The 21,249-nt window shown below is 41.7% G+C and overlaps 1 protein-coding gene across 1 annotated transcript in view; it reads left to right on the top strand.

The window, feature by feature from the left end:
- ICE1 (interactor of little elongation complex ELL subunit 1) overlaps nucleotides 1–21,249 on the top strand; it is a 61,216-nt gene that overhangs the window by 7,818 nt on the left and 32,149 nt on the right. The window contains exons 2-10 of the mRNA XM_008251200.4: nucleotides 4,574–4,632; nucleotides 5,255–5,289; nucleotides 7,501–7,519; nucleotides 8,238–8,349; nucleotides 10,870–10,946; nucleotides 11,919–11,956; nucleotides 15,106–15,188; nucleotides 15,379–15,418; nucleotides 15,502–15,558. Of these exons, the coding sequence (XP_008249422.4) occupies nucleotides 4,574–4,632; nucleotides 5,255–5,289; nucleotides 7,501–7,519; nucleotides 8,238–8,349; nucleotides 10,870–10,946; nucleotides 11,919–11,956; nucleotides 15,106–15,188; nucleotides 15,379–15,418; nucleotides 15,502–15,558 (520 nt within the window). The remainder of the gene's footprint in view (nucleotides 1–4,573; nucleotides 4,633–5,254; nucleotides 5,290–7,500; nucleotides 7,520–8,237; nucleotides 8,350–10,869; nucleotides 10,947–11,918; nucleotides 11,957–15,105; nucleotides 15,189–15,378; nucleotides 15,419–15,501; nucleotides 15,559–21,249) is intronic.

Raw genomic sequence — 21,249 nt, 5'->3', positions numbered from 1 at the left:
ACAGTGGTTTAGCTGGTTTTAGGAAGAAGTAAAAACAGGTGCATATATGTCTACCTTGTCTGTCCAGATGTCTGCGTTGGGACCCAGTGCAATCCAGGATGACCTCATTTTAACCTGAGTATACCTGCCACGACCCTGTTTGGTTTTTAGAAATTTATTTTGAAAGAAAGAGAGGAGCGGGACAGAGAGCTGGGATATCTCTCTTGGTTCACTCTCCAAACGCACACACCAGCCAGGGCTTGGCTAAGCCAATACCCAAAAACTCAGTTGAGGTCTTCCACATGGGTAACAAGGATTCAAGTACTTGAGCCATCCGTTACCTGCTGCCTCCCTGGGTATGCATTAGAAGGAAGCTGGAGTCCAGGACTGAACCCAGACACGACAGTATGAGATGGAGGCATCCTAAGGGGCATCTAACCCCTGCCCCGAATGCCTGTCCGCCCAGAATCCTATTTCCCAGTGAGGTCATTCAGAAATATTGGGGTTTGGTCTTCAGCATGTCTTTTGGGGATGAGGGTAAACCTTAACAGACTAGCAAACAATTACTCATGGATGAGTCATATTCACGATTTATCTCTTCCTTATACTTTTTGAATAACAAGAAAGTGTCTGATTTTTATGAGCCATATGTGATGTCACTAAGAATACTGGATGTAGTACAAAAAAAGGTATGGACATATCAGTTACGAATATAGGTGAAGGAAAAACACCTAAGCAGGATGTTAGGGCAGTGATCCATCAGTCTGTTTAAGCAGTTGATGTGCATTTGTTTTTATCCCACGAGAGATCTCTTGTTGGGCTGTTGTGGTGCAGCAGGGTGAGCTGCATTTGGATGCCAGCATCCCGTGTGTGCGTGCCAGGTGGAGTCCCAGCTCTTCTGCTTCTGATCCAGCTTCCTGCTGATGCACCTGGGAAGGCAGCAGCTACTGACCCAAATACTCCGGCTCCCGTCATCCATGTGGGAGGCCAGGATGGAGTTCCTGGCTAGCCCAGACCTGGTTGTTGGGGCCATCTGGGGAGTGAACCAGCAGATGGAATAGTTCTCCCTGCCTCTGTCTCTTCCTCTGTTGCTCTGCCTTTCAAATAAATAAATCTTTAAAAAAAATCTATTGTAATCCACGATAGTTAACAAAAGGACAAAAGTACATGTTTATTTAAACTACATAGAGGCAGAAATTTGATTTTTTTTTTTTTGACAGGCAGAATGGACAGTGAGAGAGAGAGACAGAGAGAAAGGTCTTCCTTTGCCGTTGGTTCACCCTCCAATGGCTGCCGCGGCCGGCGCACCACGCTGATCCGATGGCAGGAGCCAGGAGCCAGGTGCTTTTCCTGGTCTCCCATGGGGTGCAGGGCCCAAGCACTTGGGCCATCCTCCACTGCACTCCCGGGCCACAGCAGAGAGCTGGCCTGGAAGAGGGGCAACCGGGACAGAATCTGGCGCCCCGACCGGGACTAGAACCTGGTGTGCCGGCGCCGCTAGGCGGAGGATTAGCCTAGTGAGCCGCGGCGCCGTCAGAAATTTGATTATTTAATACTCATGCATGATAAAATCTTTTAGCAAGTTCTACCTATAAGTTTCATGACATGATTAAAGAATATCAGCCAAAAAACCTGGAGCAGAACAAACTGAATTCTAATTTCAGACAAGGATACCAATTATCACTCTTACTATTCAATGTTATGCTGAGGTCTCATTTCCTGCAGGGGCTGGCACTGTGGTGTAGTAGGCTAAGCCTCCACCTCTGGTGCCCACATCCCATATGGGCACCAGTTCATGTCACAGCTGCTCCTTTTCCGATCCAGCTCTCAGCTTGTGGCCTGGCAAAGCAGTGGAAGATGGCCCAAGTACTCGGGTTCCTGCATCTGTGGGAGACCCAGATGAAGCTGCTGGTTCCTGGCTTCAGATTGGCCCAGCTCTTGCCATTGTAGCCATTTGGGGAGTGGTCTGGTGGATGGAAGACCTTTCTGTCTGTCTTTCCCTCTCTTTATACCTCTAACTCTGAAATAAAATAAATAAAATTTTTTAAAAAATGGAAAAGGAGGGCAAACAAAGTGTAAGCATGAGTAAAGCAAAGCAAACACTAAAATGTCATCAGTGGATGGGACAGTTCCTCACATAGAACAAGAGAATCTGCAGATGGGTTATTTAACACTGTGAGACTTTGCAGATATTTCCTTTAGGGTTTTTGTATCCATGCTCATAAGTAGAATTGTAAAATGAGCAGGTTTACGATAATTGACAAACAAAAGTTAACATTCCAGAGCACCTGTTGGATACACTTAGGGGGTCTAATAGAAAAACAAAGGAGATATAATGATAGCATTTATGCTAGTGATTGCAACAAAAATTATTTTGGAAGAAATCCAACCAGGAATGTAGAAAACTTACATAGAGAGCGTTAAAGTCATAAGAATTGGAAATAGACAAAAGTGTCATTTACACACACACACACACACACAGAATATACTGTCAGAATGTTCCCAAATACTACCACCTGTAATATGAATTTTCTTTTCATCTTTTTCTGATATTATTAAAGATATTATCCTGAGCCGGTGCCACGGCTCAATAGGCTAATCCTCCGCCTTGCAGCGCCGGCACACCGGGTTCTAGTCCCTGTCGGGGCACCGGATTCTGTCCTGGTTGCTCCTCTTCCAGTCCAGCTCTCTGCTGTGGCCAGGGAGTGCAGTGGAGGATGGCTCAAGTGCTTGGGCCCTGCACCCCATGGGAGACCAGGAGAAGCACCTGGCTCCTGCCATCGGATCAGCGCGGTGCGCCGGCTGCAGCGTGCTGGCAGTGGCGGCCATTGGAGGGTGAACCAACGGCAAAGGAAGACCTTTCTCTCTGTCTCTCTCTCTCACTGTCCACTCTGCCTGTCAAAAAAAAAAAAAAAAAGATATTATCCTGTATTTTGCCCAATAACATTAAAGCTTTGTTTATCACTGTAATCTATGTAGAATTTATTGTATGTAAAATAGAAGGTTTGTTTTTAAATGTGGTAAGTTGGTAGACTAATACCACCAGCCAGTCCTGTTGCTATTGTGGTTTATAATGTTTTTAGAGTCTGTATCATACTATTCATAAGAATAAATTCCAGAAGAATTAAAGATATAAACTTAAAAATAGCATCAAAATGCTAGAATAGCATGAAGAGGAATCATTTCATTATCTTGGGAGAATAGAACCTTCTGAAGATATCTTTATGCATGTATGGTTGTCTTTTAATGATCAATTGGCAGACACACCTGAGTTTACCTGCAGCACTTGATGAGCGCTTACTGCTTATCAAATAGTGTAGCTCATTAGAAAAGCACAGCCACACCAATGAGCAAATGTTATTAACAAGCTGTAAATGGAAGCAAAACATGAAGCTAAAAGTGATCAGGAAAGTTTCTGAATACCACCAATGCATGTTACTGGAAAGTGTCTCTGAGATTGTCGAAGATCCCAGCTGTCATGGGCAGAGCAGACCCCTGTTCTGGGTCCGCGCTAACCATGTAAACACGCGCTCTGGCCCAGGATGAGGGAAAGCAGGACTGTTTCTCAAAGCAGCAGATGAGGACAGTCACTGCCTGCTGCTGGTAAGGCTGAGCAGGACCTACGTGAGCGCAAGAGAAAACAGATAAATTGGGTGCATCAGGTTTGTTTACATGGTTGTACTGATTTGGAAAGGCACCCCAAAATTTTAAGAGTAACCATTTTTGACTGTTGGTGGGATTATAAGAGAACTTGCATTTTTTTGTTTTATATGTGGCTTTCTGTTGTAAGAGACACAGTACATGTTTAACTGCAGAGAAAATGTGGTTTACCATAAGAATGGTACTGTAACTATCAGAAGTATTTGGTTTGCCTAGAAAAAGGTCTTTTGAGATAATCAGCAAATGTTTAGCACAGTCTAGATGGTTATTATAACTTGTGTTGTATGTGAAAAGGCTATAATAGTGTTATTTCTGAAGTATTTACTAATGAGAAAAGGAGACATTAAATGAAAGAACTCAGTTAAAGAAAAAAACATCTGTAAATCTTAGGAACATTAAACACTGCTCAATGACTTACGGTCGAATTTATGGTTGGTCCTTATGGTATAATACAGATCCTGATAAAATGAGTTTGTTTTTGTTTCTGTTTTTTACATTTAATTTTGGCTCCACTTTAATATTCCTATTTGTCTCCTCCAGTGACTGTTTTAATTATTTTGCTGGTTTTTCTGTATCGCTTTTGTGTTTGTCTTTTTGGGATGTCTTAAATCCTTTCAGAAATAGTACAGAGTGAGGGCTGAGGCTCTTAGTTAATTTGTGAACCTCAGTAGTTAATATTTCTTGGCTCTGTGATAAAGTACACACTGTGAAAGTATCTTTCCAGTGGCCTCACTGTTCAAGGAGTGTTACTGTTCTCAAAAAGATTCAGATAGAGATCACAATATGTATGTGTTTATAAGCAGTACAAATAATATTTGCATATTTCTGTTTATGTCATACATTAAACACGTATAATACAGAAAATAATTATATATTTAAGGTAATTACATGTGGTAAAAACTTAAATAGCTGACTGTAGTGTTTTTTCTTTCAGAATTTAAATGAATATGTTGAAGCATTAATCACTTTGAAACAAAAAATTATCAACACTGAGTGAGTATATAATGCATGTGTTAGGCAGAATGTTGTAAACCTGGCAGACTGGCTGAAGCAGGTGATGGTTTTAGGTCCCTGGGGCTGAAATGAAAACTTGAGTTTCTCATTTTGGGGCGGGGCCTACATGGTGCTGATTATTATAAAACTCTTGGCAGCAACTTGAACCTTTTGCTGGTGGCTTCACAGGCCTTGAGAACAAAGCTTGTGGGTTAGTAGGAAATGAACTTTTGCTAAATTGGAATTTTTTAAAAAGCTTCTGTGTGTCTTCAAAGCCTTCTCAGTTTAGAACTTGACCTGAAACAGCCTCACAATGTTTCATATTTCGCAGCATTTCAGCTTATTTCTAATAAATTGAATTAGATGTAAATTTTTAAAAATTGTGCTGTAATCTCATGAATTTGTCGGGTACAATAGTGACTTGGATGGGAGGGATTTAAAATTAAAAGCGCATAGCGATGCAGTGCTTTTGGGGGATTTAAGGTGGTGTGTAGTGATGTAGTGTACGTTTCTTTCAGGAAACCTAGCAAGAGAGGCTGCGTTGCATGACTTGAAATACGATCTTAGCAAAGTGTCTTTTCTAGATAAAATCGTAACCTAATTCATCTTTTCTTTGTTACAGTAATTTGTTAACAGAATATCAGAAGAAATGTGATGATATCCTTTTTCTGGCTTTTCCTTTTGAATTTTGGAATTAATTTAGATACAGTACCTAGAAGAAATGTGAGAATTGTTTTCATAGCCATCTTTTGGAAGGAAATGTTTATAGGTTTAAGTAGGGAGCAGTTTTTACAAACACAATAAACAGCTAGTGCTTTTACTGTTAATAATGCTAAATTCTAAAATTAAAGTTTTATTTTGTTTTCATTATGGGATATGCCTTTCTGAAGATCTCTTTAATAGGTAGATTTTTCTCATTGTGGGATATCTGTTCCTTGGGTTTAGGGATACTTGTAACTAATGATGCTATTTGAATATTGATTTTTAATCTGCAAAAAGTATACTGGGAGAACATTCAAAATATTGGCAAATTAACTTTAAATTTTAAAGATTTATTTTATTTATTTGAAAGGCTGAGCTATAAAAGAGGAAGAGACAGAGAGTGGTTCACTCCCTAAAAGGCTGCAACAGCCAGGGCTGGGCCAAGCCAGAGCCAGGAGCCAGGAGCTTCCTCCAGTTCTCCCATGTGGGTACAGGGGCCCAAGCGAGCAGCTTGTACTCACACCAGTACCCACATGGGCTGCTGGCACTGCAGGCAGCAGCTTAACCTGCTATGCCTGACTTTAAATTATTTTTGATTTGTAGAGAAATAACATGTATATTCAGAATTAAAAATATACTGTATACTTCTGTATTCACAATTCCTGGGCGTCTAGTTATCACTTGCCCAGTAAGCTTAAATGTGATGGTTTAGTCTAGTCAACCTCTGGCCAAATATGCTTGCAGAGGGCGAAACAGGTGTGCATAAATGATTGTTCCTCATCTTAGTATGGTAACACTTGCCTTGATTTAAATTTCCAATGAAAACAGAAAATTTCTGCACCCAGAATGAGTGTACGTGTACTTTTTAGTACATGTGCTGCCGCAGCAAGCGCCACATGTACTTGGAGCAGTTGACAGGAGTTCACTTCACCGTGAGGCCTGCTTCAGTGTTGTTTCCTGACATACGTGCACTTGCACATGGTCACACGTTACCGTTTGTGTCAGTACCATCATACTGAATTCATGTGATGAGGGTAATAAAATATCTTATTTAGATTTATTTTTAGTACCTGAATCTTTACATTCAAAAATAGGTCATTAAAAATCTCAAGTGCTTTATTTGTTGGAACTTCAATTCTTTTAATAAATGCATATTATTTTAGTTAATTAACTATTCATGTATATTAAAAGCTATGTAGAGCAATTAAAACTACTCTTGGGTAGCTAAAGAATGAAATTAATAGTTAATTCCAATATTGGAAGTGTATATGCTGATTATACTATCTCTGGAGAACTGGTAGAGACTTTCTGAAGTGATTATATAGGTAAGTTAGCATGGAAGTTATGTTTTCTACAACTTGGCCACAAAATGTTTCAATAAAATTATTGGTAATCTTTTTAAGTGAATATAATGCTATTCTTGAATTCTAGAAGTTGGTTTTGTGATGTGATTTATGGCTTTAGGTACAACTACTGTTAAATATTGAGTTGAGACCAGCACCACGGCTCAATAGGCCAATCCTCCACCTGTGGCGCTGGCACCCCGGGTTCTAGTCCCCGTCGGGGAGCCGGATTCTGTCCCGGTTGCCCCTCTTCCAGGCCAGCTCTCTGCTGTGGCCCGGGAGTGAAGTGGAGGATGGCCCAAGTGCTTGGGCCCTGCACCTGCATGGGAGACCAGGAGAAGCACCTGGCTCCTGCCTTCGGATCAGTGTGGTACGCTGGCCACATCGGCCATTGAGGGGTGAACCAATGGAAAAGGAAGACCTTTCTCTCTGTCTCTCTCTCTGTCCACTCTGCCTGTCCAAAAAAAAAAAAAAAAAAAAAAAAAGTTGAGTTGAGTGGTTTTTCTAGTTGTTTTGTTTGTTGATTTTGTTTTTTTGAGAAACAGGTTCCCATCTGCTGGTTCATTCCCCAAATGCCCGCATTTTGTTCTAAGCGATTATATTTGAAAGGCTTTAGAAATAGATATTTAGCCTTTTTTTGACACGTTATGTTAAATCACAATAACTCAGTACAGATAAAACCTTGAATATTGTTCTTCCATTTTTTTTTATAATTTTGCCTGTGTGTCTGTTAAGCAGAAATAAAGATAATTGTAAAGTGAATTTTATCTTGAGACAAATACCAGAAAATAAGATTCTCAGTGTTTTCTTTAACAAGCTTTACAGCTGCAGTTTGCAAGAAGGTAAGCCACCCTTCTTGGTGACTGTGCGATCCCTGCGTGAATGTGGACTTGGGAAAGACGTTATCAGGCCAGATGTTTAAGCAAGCGTGAACGAAACGTACATGGGCTCAGCCCATAGTGCTGAATGTTGCTCTGGTGCTGCTCATAATGAAAGGAGAATCGCCTTTTCTTAATTGTCAAATTGTTCAAATAAATGTATCACTTCTGTCTTCAGTTACCAGGGTAGCGTTTCCCTTTGCAGTCACTCACTGACCACCTTGTCATCCAGATAAAATGTATCACTCTCTTGCTATTGTTGTCTACATGTGTCAGATCATTGAATGTAGTTGTTCATCTTGTGTTATTTTAAACGTCTTCAAAATAGACCTGCTTAAAATGTTAGCAATGCTTCATGCTGTGACTACATTTGTCATTTACAAGAAGGCAAAATGTGGTTATAAACTGAAACAGAAAATTTTCTGTCACTTACTTTGAATAAACAGGGAGGAGCTTGGAGGACCCAGGCTGTCCAGCAAATTGCCCACTAATTAAGCCCCAACAGATTGAGAATCTATGTACATGTTTCTCAAGCTGATTTTTGGTTTACTTTTGTTAGAAATAGGCTCTGTGCCTAAGAAATAAAAAAGCAGTGTGACGTTAGGAATGAGATCTAGATGGTCAGCATATCTATTTAGTAAATCACTGTGCATGCGTAACGGCATTTATGCTTTGTTTATAGAGAGAATAGTACTCTGCATCACCAGGTGGAACAGATGCTGCAGAAAATCTCGCCTCTGCAGAAATGTCAGGAAGAGCTGGGGTCTTTAAAAGCAGAGCTGGAGGAGAAGAAGGTATCTAAAGCCGCATTCCTGTAAAGATGGTGTCCATACATGAGGTCGGCTCATTCACTGGGATCAGGACCCAGGGACTTCTCGTGTGTTGTGAGAGGAAATAAACACTAGTCAGGGCTCCTCAGCTGTTACAGCCCTTAGAGAACGCTGAACCAGCCGATTAACACCTTGGTCCATGTGGGACTGTTACCTCTGCAGTCAGGCTTGGGTTAGTTGCTTAGAATTTTGAAGAGGTATCTAGTGGAAACTCCTAGCTGTGTGCTTGTTTGGTTTTATCTGTCCTGCATTTATTACATTTTTACATTTTTCGTTCAGAGTTAAAAGTAGAGGAATTATTGTGTGATGGAGAGAGGCTGGGAAAGCATTTGGTTTTCTGGTATACCTGGACTAGCCCTGCCCAGCCCAGTAGTTAGAACACTTTGGGCCTCTGCTTTGACAGTCTCACAATGTCCTTGAAAGAGCCTGTTCCCGGGGCCAGTGCTGTGGCGTAGCAGGTAAGGCCACCACCTGCAGTGCCAGCATCTCATATGGGCACAGGTTCTGATCTGGCTCTCCTCTACGGCCTGGGAAAGCAGTGGAAGATTTGGGCCCCTGCACCCACATGGGAGACCCGTAGGAAGCTGCTGGCTCTGGCTTTGGATCGGCGCAGCTCCAGCTATTGTGGCCAATTGGGGAGTGAACCAATGAATGGAAGACCTCTCTCTGTCTGCCTCTCCTCTGTGTATGAAACTGTGACTTTCAAGTAAAATAAATAAATCTTATAAAATAAAAAGCACCTGTTCCCACAGTTCACAAATTAGTTGGTATATAAAGCAGCATCTACATCCGCTGCCTCTGCAACCCTGCCAGCATTGTTTGGTGCTTTTTTTTCTTTTCTTCTTCTTCTTCTTCTTCTTTTTTTTTTTTTTTTTTTGTAAATAATCTTTTCAATTTCTCCCGTCCTTTTCCTTGAGAGGTACACAAAACGGGAGCCTTTCAGTAACGTCACATGGTCTTATAAGTAAGTCAAGGCCAAAGGTTATGTGTTTTACTTGAGGAGTGATATGGTTGATCTTTTTCAGTGATGCTTACTGGGAAGAGATACTACTTCAGATAGGAAAATCGAATAAAAATATTCTTTCTTGGAGACATTTCTCCTTCTCAACATCAAATTGCAGTAAAATGGTTTTTTTTTTAAATGTTGTGAACTTACTTTTATGCGTAAGTTTTAGTTCACTCTTTATAGAAATCTTAGCAGAGAATTCATGGCTTTTACCCAATAAAAATATTTGCAGCCCATGAAGTGAGGTGGTTTGCCGAGATGAGTTGAGCCACCCTGGAATGAGCGTTCACGTCGCTACCTCTTCCACTGTTTTCATGAAGATGTGGATGCCTCCCGGTCTTCCTCGCGTTGGGCTGTTGATATTGCCACGGAGCTATCAGGTTTTACGTGTTGCAGCAATACCTGTTGATTTTCTTATTTTTGTAGAAATTATGCTATCTGTAACTGTGCAGTACTAGCCCCGCTTACAGAATCTCTTCAGCTGTATCTGGAGGAACCTGGACGTTGGAGACCGACCTTGGTGATGTGCCCGAGTTAGTCACTCGGTCCCTGTGACTTCCAGGGATAAGTCAGCCTATCAAGCCGTTCACTCCTTGTTTGTAAGAAGAGGGTAATACAGCTTATTTGTCAGACGTGTTAAGGTTTAAGAGATACGATAACGCATATTCTACTGTAATGTAATCCTTATTAACTGTCTCTTTAAACAGTGACTGAAAGGGCTATCAGTGTTCACACATTTTTTTCAAATTACTGTTAAGTATAGTGATTTATATTTTTTCATAGTAGAATAAATTATATTTGTTAAGCTCTACAATTTCTTTAAGTTATATCCAGTTTTAATTGGTTTCAGACAAATGTCGTAGCTATTTAATATTTAAACCAGTCTTGAGAATTTGGAATTGTCTTAAAATTAGTATATTGTTTCAAATTTATAGCTTTTGCTTTATTATACTGTTAATTATATTGCACCTATTAATAATCCAGTGACAACCACTAAAATATTTTATTTTGTTTTTTTAAAGATTTATTTATTTGAAAGAGAGAGAGAGAGACAGAGAAATCTTCCATCTGCCGGTTTACTCCCCAAATTGCTGCCACGGCCAGGGCTAGGCCAGACCAAAGCCAGGAGCTTCTTCTAGGTCTCCCACTTGGGTGCAGGGACCCAAGGACTTGGATCATTTTCCATTGCTTTCCCAGGCACATTAGCAGGAACTGGATCAGAAGTGGAGCAGCCAGGACTTGAACCAACGCCCATGTGGGATGCTGGTGTCACAGGCAGCTGCATTACCTGCTGTGCCACAGTGCTGACCTAAACAACCACACAGACATGTCATGAAGTGTGCTTTGATTTCCTGCCTAAAATATCTGTTCATTTGGTTAATCTCATGTTTATAACGGAAGATAATTTAATTAGATTAAAACAAATTAGGGGCAGTGGTCAGTGACTTTCAGTTTGATAGTTTCTTATTTTTTTTTAGAGTTCTCTGAAGTTGTATCAAGATACTCATCAGGAATATACTCGTGTCAAAGAAGAGTGCTTGAAAAGTGACGCTCAGTGAGTAGTTCTCAGCCAGCGCGGAGTAGGGCCTCCAGCCTGGAAACCAGTGCAGGGATCAGCCGTGCTCTCATTTCCCAGTCTGGCTTTGTCAAGCGTGTGAGCTGTAGTCCCTCAGCTTTGGTTTCTACATCTGTACAATGGGAATTATACCTCCTTTGAAGGGTTGCAAGGATTAAAAAGGTCATCGTATGTAACAGAGCTGCGTCAAGAACTTGATACAAGTTTTTGGTCTGTTTGCGTACCTGTATGTTTTTGTGTATAAAATGTAGTTATTCATTCCTCACCTTAAACCGGTGCTTTACAGATGTCCCGTGGAAGGGGTATCCTGTTACCATCAACAGAGAAGGCTGCTAGCAGCATCCTGTGCATGTCTGAGATGTGCTGCTGTATTCGTGTTATGAACAAAACAAGCGTGGAGTAGTGTTTAGGGTAGATGTGTTGGAGCTAGCACTCTGGGAGTCCCTCTCGGTGGGACCTACCATCTCTGACTCTCAGAGCTCCATTCTAAGACAAGTGCAGTTCTGCAGCCACTACCTCCCACAGGATACTGCTGTGGACACTGATAACCACGTGTGCCTCTGAGAAATAACAGACGCTTAGCTACTGCGCCCTCCTGGAGCAGCCACCTGGCTCCGTAGGCTCCGCTCAGAGGTGACGCCACAGTGGGTCAGGCCAGACCCCAGCAGTGCTCATGGCAGAGCCTGGAGAGATCAGTGGCATGGATTTCAGACGGGAAATACCGCTGGTTTCTTAAGCCATTGGCAGCGTTGCACGTGACACAGTATGCGGTTCCGTACGAGATTTATTCTTCATCGGAACCATTGCTGATAATTTCACTTGTTGACATGGTATTTGTAACTGGAAATTTCTTTGCTATACAAACCTCAGTAAAAATACATGTCGTGAATTGTGCTTTGTTCTCTTACGCTGTTGTTTTTTTGCCATTTAACTTATACAATTTATTATTAGGAAGAAGAAACTAGAAGCTAAGGTGAAGAAGCTAGAAGGTAATTGACATTCGTTACTCAGCTAAGCAGGTCATTGGTCGTGATACGAATCCCTGGTGACTGTGAGGTTGTATTACTTGAGCAAATAGTTGAGCTCTGCTTTTTTGTTGTAATTTTTATTTTGTTTGAGCGGCCAAGAGAAAGAAACAGAGCTCTCCCTCGTCTGCTTGTTCACTCCCCCAGATGCCCACGATGGTCAGGGTGGGGCCGGGCGAAAGCTGGAGCTAAGAACTCAGTCTGGGTGTTCTGAGTGGGTGGCAGGGGCTCATCCACTTGAGCCCCTGCTTGCTGTTTCCCAGGTGCGTGTTAGCAGGAAGTTGGAGTTGGGAGTGGCGTGGGTCTCAAACGCAGACACTCGGCGATGAGGTGCAAGTGTCCCAGCCAAGTTTCAGCCACTACACACTGTGCTAAATGTCCTGCTCCAAGTGGTTCATTTATTTTTTTTTTTAATTTTTATTTCTTGAAAGAAAGAAAGGTCTTCAGCTGGCTTGTTCACTACCCAGATGTCTGAAACAGCCGGGGCTAGGCCAGAGCCTGGAAGTCACTGTGGGTCTCCCACGTGGGTGGCAGGGAGACACAGATACTGACAGCAGCCGGAGGCTGAATGGGAAGCAGAGCTGCAACTTGAACTCAAGTGTCCGGTGTAGGATGCAGCCGTCCAGGGAATCTCAACTTGCCCCAAATGCCTGTCCCGAGTCGTGGCTTGTCGTGGCACGTCCCTGAGTAATTGCTTCAAGACATGATTAGGAAGAGGTGTGAATGGAACATTCCTCTCAGTTACCACATAGTCCTATGCAGATGGGCTGTGGCAAATCCCTGATAGGATTCTGCACTCTCAATCAGAGCTGCCCATTTTTTTTTTTAAAGATTTATTTTATTTATTTGCAATATAGTTACAGAGAGAGGTAGAGACAGAGTGAGGTCTTCCATCCACTGGTTCACTCCCCAGATGGCTGCAATGGCCAGAGCTGCTCCAATCCAAAGCCAGGAGCCAGGAGCTTCTTCTGGGTCTCCCACGTGGGTGCAGGGGTCCAAGGACTTGGGCCATCTTCTGCTGCTTTCCCAGGCCACAGCAGAGAGCTGGATCGGAAGAGGAGCAGCCGGGACTAGAACCGGCGCCCATATGGGATACCGGCACTTCAGGCCAGGGCTTTAACTGCTGTGCCACAGTGCCGGCCCCCATTTTTTTAATATATAAAAAGTAGCTGTTAGTGAAATGATTTAGGTTTGAAAGTTGAATCCCATGGAGCGTTCTCACTTTTTTTGTTCCTTATGAAATAGGTGCTTAATAGAAAAGATGATTACTTTTGGTGCCAGGAAACTGATGTATTTGGACAGCTACAGCACACCCATAGAGATTTTTCTGAATTCCCTGCATTGGAGATTGTCCAGGGAGTGCCTGAGCCTCCCTCCGCCCGCTCTCGCGGGGACTTGTAGTCTGCAGTGCGTAGGCAGAGTGCAAAGGGGCCGCGCAGGAGGCTCTGAGGCCCTTCCATTTCAGCTGATAACCCTTTTCAGGACTGAGCAGGAGTAGAACTCAAGACCTTCCTTTCGCCTTCCCGCCCCTAATTGTGCAGCTGGGACGTGGGCATAGGGTCCGCTCGGGCAGACAGGCTCTGCCAGGCGCTTCCCTGCACACGAGCGTCCTTTCACCCCAGGGTGCATCCTGTCCCCTGTGGCTTTCTGACCACTGTACTCTTGGTGCTCTTCTCCCTGATGCTGAGTTTTCATTTAGAATGGGAAGTAAAAATGTCCAATGAGTTGCCTCAAGGACCGAATGGAATAGTAGTTGGCTCAAACTATTTCCAGTCACTAATTTATTTAGATTGAGCCATATTTTTTAGACTTAAACTCTGAATACTTAGGAAACATTTTTCCTCTGCCTTGGTTGTTGTACAAATACTGACCGTAGACAGGAAGTACAGTACTGTGTTCTTTTTAAGTATTGCCTTCTCGTTCTAGTATGTGAAGATAAGTGTCTAAGGACATGTTTTTAAGAAACCTAAATGCTTGTAAGTTTATATATGCAGTATTCACAGTAGTGTGAAGGGAAGTGTAGCCTTCATTTTTCTTGTAAAAATATTTTTCCCTACTGAGTGAAATGGCATAGCAAAGATTACTGAGGAAAGACATACTCAGGATAGTTAGAGGAGTTCTGCGTGCTTGATAGGACTTTTCTTTTACTTTTTTTTTTCCAAAGATGAGGGAGAAGAGAACGCATTATCTTCCACCTGCTGGTTCATTCCCCAAATGACCACAATAGCTGAGATTAGGCCAGGCCAAAGCCAGGATCCAGGCACTCCATCTGAGTCTCCCACATGAATGGCAGGGTCCAAACACTTGGGCCATCTTCTGTTGCCTTCCTGTGTGCGTTAGCAGGGGTCTGGCTTGGAAGTAGAACAGCTGGAACTCTTTAACTAGTACACTGATAGGGGACGCCAACATCACAAACAGTGCCCTAACCCACTACAGTACAACACTGGCCCCAATTTTATTTTTCTTAGCAGTTTATCATAAGAACATTCTAAGAAAGTCAGTACTGATCAGATTCTTAGTAGTATATCTGGAACTGAAAACTGTAATGAAAGATTTCTGAAGGTACAGAGAACTGTACAGATATCTAAAACGTACATTAAAGTTAAAGCATTATAAATTAGAGTTGGTTACCTTGTTGAAGGGGACTCCAGGAAGGAGTAGCAGTGCCTACAGTAAACGCTGGGAAGAATGCCCTCCCCACCAAAGAGAGCGAGCCGTGTGGACTGTGTTCTGAGATAAAATGGCAGTTCCGAACCTCTCCAGAGTAAAGGCTGCTGATTTTATTGGAGAAGGAGGAGGACCACAGCATCTCCCTCTTGTGTAGTGAGCTCTTCCTTGACTCGAAGGGTCTACAATTGTTCTGCATGGTTTGGAAACAATTCTTAAGGCTCTCCCCAATTCTATAGTGTTGAAAATAACAATTAAAAATAAATTAAGCATTTCTGTATTTAGCTCTGGCTAATATTCTGAAGGAACAATAACTTCATAAAAACTATTGTAAAGTTTTAAGAAATGATATACAGAGGATTAGATTTTAAGCATTTCATTTACTGTGGTAGTAAAGTTAGTAAATTTTTTTCTCTCCCTTGCTTTACTGCACTTTTTAAATAAAGAGGCTGCTGTCAGGCAAACTCAGGACTTCAAGCAACTGAGCAATGAAAAGAAAATACTTGAAAAGGAATTTAAGAAGACACAGGTACTGGATAAATTCGTGTACTTGCGCGTTAAGTTCCTGACTCAGGAGCTCCTGTCGTGTCTGTGTTGTAACTGATTTAAGAGTCAGACGACAGTCTCAGTCGCCTGTCACGTCACACCTCTTCTACCTTTAGTCCTGGGTAGTTGTACTTCTTCTCTAGTGTAATACGATCAGTGTTTTGTTTTCACAGGAAAAGCTTGATGAATTTTCTAAGCAGAAAAATGAAAAGGGTGAGTATTCAGTTAATAGTTGCTTAAAATTTGTTTCAGTATGCATTTTTTTGTTTTAACTGTTCATCTTCATGTGTTTTTAGAATTGAGACATATTGGAACACAGATCTCAAGTGATTCATACGGAAGCATAGATAAGAGTGAGTATATCATAGCCTTTGTTTTATTTTGTGTGTTCGCGTGGTTGCACAGAACTAGAGAAATGCCAGAGTTTACTAGATTCTTCATGGTATCATAGCCTTTGTTTTATTTTGTGTATTCGCGTGGTTACACAGGACTAGAGAAATGCCAGAGTTTACTCGATTCTTCATGGTATCATAGCCTTTGTTTTATTTTGTGTATTCACGTGGTTGCACAGAACTAGAGAAATGCCAGAGTTTACTCGATTCTTCATGGTAGAGTTTGGATTTTTGTTTTCTGTTTTTGTTTTTGTTTTTAGATTTTCATTTGTTCCATATATACTTGTATAATCAGCTTATTGCTTTATAGTTTGTGCACTTTTCATTAAGTATAGATTTTCTCATTAGATTTCAGGTTATCAGTTCATTAAATTTGCTAGGTATGCAATATATAGACAGTGTTAAGGTCAGGCAGGAACACTGTGGAGTCAAAGCCCTATAGTGTATTTTCTGAAGACAGAAGAATTTAAGGAAGGCCCAGAGTCAAAAAGAAAAGTGGTAGAGTGGAGCGTGGGCGATAGAGACGGTGTGTGTGCACCTTACACTGAGTACCTGGTCTCAGGGATGGCAGGCCGTACCCTGAGGGTGAGGAATCGCAGTTTTCACTTTACCACTTCTGTTATTGTGTGACCCTAGGCATTTGCGTCTCTTTTTTTGTACTCTGTCTAAAAACCAGAGTTTATGAATTTGAAACCCTGCTCTATATCACAAGTTTTTTATATGGATAAAATAATATATAAACAATGGTATTTTCATCACACTAAGGTCTTTTTTCCTGAGTAGAAATGACTGCAACACTTAAATTGTTCTCAGTATATGGTGTCTCATAAGAAATCACTTTAACCTGGTTTAATATCTTTAAATTTAAAAAAAATTCAGAGCACAGTTCAAGTTTTCCTAGCTCAAGGCCTTACTTACACCTTTCTGCTACTGGTCACTGACTTGTCGTTTATCACTCTCACTAACATGAATTCCATGTGCTCTTGCTCTCTTGGTCCTCCTATGTGTGGAAAGTACAGCGCTGCAAATAGGTATTGCCGAGAGAGGTGGCAGACTTGACCAAGGTTTGCTGTCTAGCGGCAGCAGCTGCTGCGTTCAGTCATCTTCCCTCTGCACCCGCAGGTTATGCCACTGCTCAGCTCTTCCGGGGCTCTTCTGACCAGAGCAGGGCCTTTGTTCCCCGTGTCTGCATTGTTTTAATTTTTTTCCCTCAAAGAACTTAACATTATCTCAAGTAAAATTGATTTATGTTTGTTCTGCCTTCACAGTGAGGGCAAGGGATGTTGTCTTTTGTACTTTTTGCTTTTTCTAAATAGGTGAAGTCTTCAGCAACCTGCCGGTTGTTTCTCTGTGGACCTTGATGGCTTTAATTCCTAATTCTTAAGTATTATCATCAACACTTTCCCTGTTAATATTTGACTTCTGGAAAAGACTTGCACTTTAGGCCAGTACTGGGTTGACTTCACTTTAAAAAATGGCTGCCTGCGTGCTAGTTTGTCTTTCTTATCAAATCCAGTAAAAATGACCAGAAGTAAAGAATGCCGTCCTGCGTAGTTAAAGCATTTACGCCGGGAAGATGCAGCGCAGACGGTCCCAGGTGGTGATGATGAAACCCACAGTCACAGAGAAGCAGCCGCTCCCAGCAGCAGGGCTTCCTTGCAGAAGCCCAGTCTCCCCTGATCAGAAGCGACAGGCAGAGAGAAGAGGTACAGGACGTCAGCGATTTGCTGGGTGATTGATTAATGGGTGAGCAGCATGTCAATCTTGGATTTCAGAAGCTGTTTTGCTGGCCTTTGCCCACAGATTGTGGCCCACGTTAGCTTTTTGATGGGTTAGCTGTGGCATGGGAGGTTCCTAAAGTGGGTGTGGATATAAGAAAATTGGATAATTGGTGCTGCTTTAAGGAACAGCTCTCCTTATTCCAGAAAATAAGATCATTTATATACACTCATGTAAACCCTTAGGACTGCATCCACTTACCACATCTCCCCACTGCCAAAGACAGTTTCCTATAGATTCATGAAGTGGGAACATGTGTTTATTATAAAAGGAATGGAACTAAAAATAGACTGAAGAAGTATAGTTTGGCTACCAAAGCTATTTTGTTTGAACTCTCGTGGAAAACTTTAAGAAAAAGTAGTAAAGTAGTGACGGGGCGGTGCTGTGGCATAGCAGGTAAAAGCCCCTTCCTGCAGTGCTGGCATCCCATACGGGCGCCAGTTCGAGTCCCGGCTGCTCTCCTTCCAATCCGGCTCTCTGCTATGGCCTGGGAAAGCAGTAGAACATGGCACAAGTCTTTGGGCTCCTGCACCTGCATGGGAGACCTGGAAGAAACTGGATCCTGGCTTCTGATTGGCCCAGTTCAAACATTGTGGCCATTTGGGGAGTGAACCAGTAGATGGAAGACCTCTCTCTCTGTGTCTCTCTTTGTAACTCTGCCTTTCAAAAAAGTAATAAACAAATCTTTAAAAAAAAAAAAAAAAAAAAAAACAAGAAAAAAAAAAGTAGTGACAAGAAAACACTAGATAGATACAAGAAAACTGAGGTAACAGTATTTAACCGTGGATGAGGAGAAAATGTTAAAAACTGACTAAGTGTCCTCAGTGTAAACCTAAACCTCTCCGTAGGCTTCTGCTATGCAGTGGAACCAGTTGAGTGTCTCTAGAATTAAGCATAGTTGCAGAAATAAACCCATTAGAAAGCCTCAATGTTGGATGGACAGATAATAGAAAATAGATTTCGTGAACCAAGAGATTAAGTGTTACATTTCTCTGAGACTGTGGTACAAAGGAATAAGTAATAGTAATAACAAAAGTATTAGAAAAAAATTATAAGAATGTGGAGGGTAGAGCCAGAGGTGTCTTTAACCATATGCTAGGACTTCTCATAGGGGGACAGAACTGCCAAGAGAGAGAGTGACCCAGTAGTCACGGGAGGACACTCCCCTGAGCAGAAACTTAGGCTTGTTCAAGGGCCTACCAAGTGTTGAGGGTGATTTTTGTGTGGAGTTTCCATCTCTGGCGTGCTCACAGAAAACAGACCTAAATTCAGATGATGTCAAGATAGCGTGATGGATAAAGATAGCAATGCTAATGTGAAAACAAATATAAGGCAAAAAATATTTATGCTTAGAAACAAATTTACAAATTCTGCTGTTGTAGACCTAAAAGCATCAACCTGTGTTAAAGAAAACTTTTGGAAATTCTGACTGGATTAGCCATATCTGTTTTCATCATGGGAGACTTTAATATTTTACTCAAAAATTGAGAGAGAAAGCAGACCAAAGATGGAATTAGAATCACGGTTGCAAGTTTGGTAATTGGCATATCACTCTTTGTAAATCATAGAACGGAGTTGTAAAATTTTTTTCAAGCACATATAAAAGTTGACTAAAAACAACAAAACATCTCCAGTCTACTAATAAAAATCCTGTTAGACCTGCATCAACAAAAACGTAGAAAGTTTACATGGGATCTAAATCCACATGAACACAAACCTACCCCTTTTGGATCATGGAAAATAGTAAATGAAACACTAAACTATTTTGGAAATAAACAATATGGCAGTATTTATTAAACCTTTGGGATATAGCCAGTTTCTTAGATATTCAAAGACATGTTTTATGATCATAAGTACATATTTCTAGAAAGTAAGAAACACAGAAAATGAAGTGTGCAACTAAGAAGGGATGGAAATACAAAAGAAACTTGAGAATGGAAGTGAAAATTTATGTGATGATGGAAATGGGAATGGAAATGTGAGAGAGGAAACAGCAGTTGGTCCCCAGCTCTCGGCCAGCAGCTGTGCCTTCGCAAGGCTGCGGAAGCCAGGGACTCTCTGGTAGGAAGCAGGCGGGAAAGAAACCTTATACCACCAGGACTAGAAACCCGCAGAACTGCAGCGGAGGAAGTCCTTCATTCACAGTTTCACATTTATATGCGAAATGTAGGTGAAATGTATTGTTTTCTAGGAAAACATGTGCAGTTTGACTCAGAATAGTTGTTGCACACCTGACCAAAAAATAAACTGGAAAAAGATGTTAAAAATAAAAATCTAATGCCATGATAGATCCAGGTGGTTTTATGGGTGTGGTCTGTGAAGCTGTCAATGAAAACATGTTGTCTTTATTAACTTATTTATTGAATTACTTGTAACATTATGGACTCTGTCCATCTCATTCTCATAGGGTAGAACACACCGTACCCAAAGCAGATTAGAATAATATCCACATACATACTCATGAGCCAACTCTGTCATTTGATAATATAGCTTTGAAAACACTAAATACAATTTTAAGAAATAAAATCCATGAGTAATTAGGTAATTTAGACCATTTATGACATGAAGATGTATCTCAGAAATAGAACACCTGGTTCTAATTATGTCATTCACCCATTTCTAATTGAAAGATATATGTATATTTGATGAGGTAATAGAAAAAAAAAACAAAATTGTTTTTTGATCTGAGAATGGTGGCCCTTTAAAAGCATAGTCATAACTATGGGAAACAAGGCCAGCCTGCCTTCAATACTGGAGCCCTAATCAGTGCAGCAAACAGACGTGGCAGAGCGAGCACTGTGCGCACTCCTAGGGAGCCGTAGAATTGTCTGTGGTTCAGCTGATACGACCGTGTAGAAAGTGCTAGACAGAGCCGCAGACAGAAGTGGCAGTGAAGGGCACTTGGTAAAGCGGTGGTGTGCGATGTGTCACTGCTGACTGTCAGAGAAGGGGCAGAGGACACTCATCCTCCAAGGCCGACTGTGTCTCAGGAGAGACCTAGAAGCCTTATGAGGACCTCAGTGAGGAAAGCTATGCGACGTTCCTGAAGAGCATTGCAGGAGAGCTGAACACAGAAGCAAGCATCGTGTGCGTGTGAACCTTTCCCCAGTGTCCCCACACGTACGGACTCAAAACCCAGTGAGCTTCTCTGTGGAGAGGGACAAGCAGTTGTGAAACTTTATCAGAAAGAAAGAACAAGTGTTTGGAATACTGTAGGGAGTGTATATAGGTTCAGAAATGGACAGAGCAGTGAAGTCCAGAGATTCTCTAAATGCTTTAGAATTGATAGCATTTTGAAGGATCAGAAAAAGGTGTGTGATTCAGTTTTCATGAGGTTTTTGTCTTCACAACTAAGTAATGAACCGCACAGGCGATTTTTTCCCCTGCTTTGTTGGGAATGTGTAGTTTTTTTTTTGGTCAGAAGTGATGTGATGAGTGCTCATTTGGGATAAGTGTAGACTCTGGTTAATAGCCTCTGTAGGAATGGAAAAGTAACGTTCGTTCTTTTTTTGTAAGGTTCCTTGCTGCTTTGGGTATACATAATAAGCAGGGACCCTGGTCAGGTCATTTAAGCAAAGGGGATTCCACTGTTTGGAAGCGGGCTTTTGGGCAGGTTAAATCGCAGTGTGGATAAGCTGCTTGATCTCAGAATTCTGAAACTGAAAAATGGGTGTGCCTCACTCCCAGCGACGTGAGGCTGTTGACTGCGTCAGGCGGGCTTGGAAATGGCCAGCTTTTCCAGCACCCGTGACTGTCCCCGCTTTCTTCCGGCCCCTTTCTGTGGCCTTCATTTTTTGGAGCGATGCAGTTTTCCAGCTTATGTAGGACTAACCTGTTTTGATTTGCAAGGTTAGTCTTTTCATGTTTCCTTGA

The sequence above is a fragment of the Oryctolagus cuniculus genome, chromosome 14 (genome assembly GCF_051225735.1).
Source record: "Oryctolagus cuniculus isolate XC-2025 breed Fujian yellow rabbit chromosome 14, ASM5122573v1, whole genome shotgun sequence".
NCBI lineage: Eukaryota > Metazoa > Chordata > Mammalia > Lagomorpha > Leporidae > Oryctolagus > Oryctolagus cuniculus.
The sequence above is the reverse complement of the archived record's forward strand: the minus strand, read 5'-3'. Positions and strand labels throughout refer to the sequence as shown.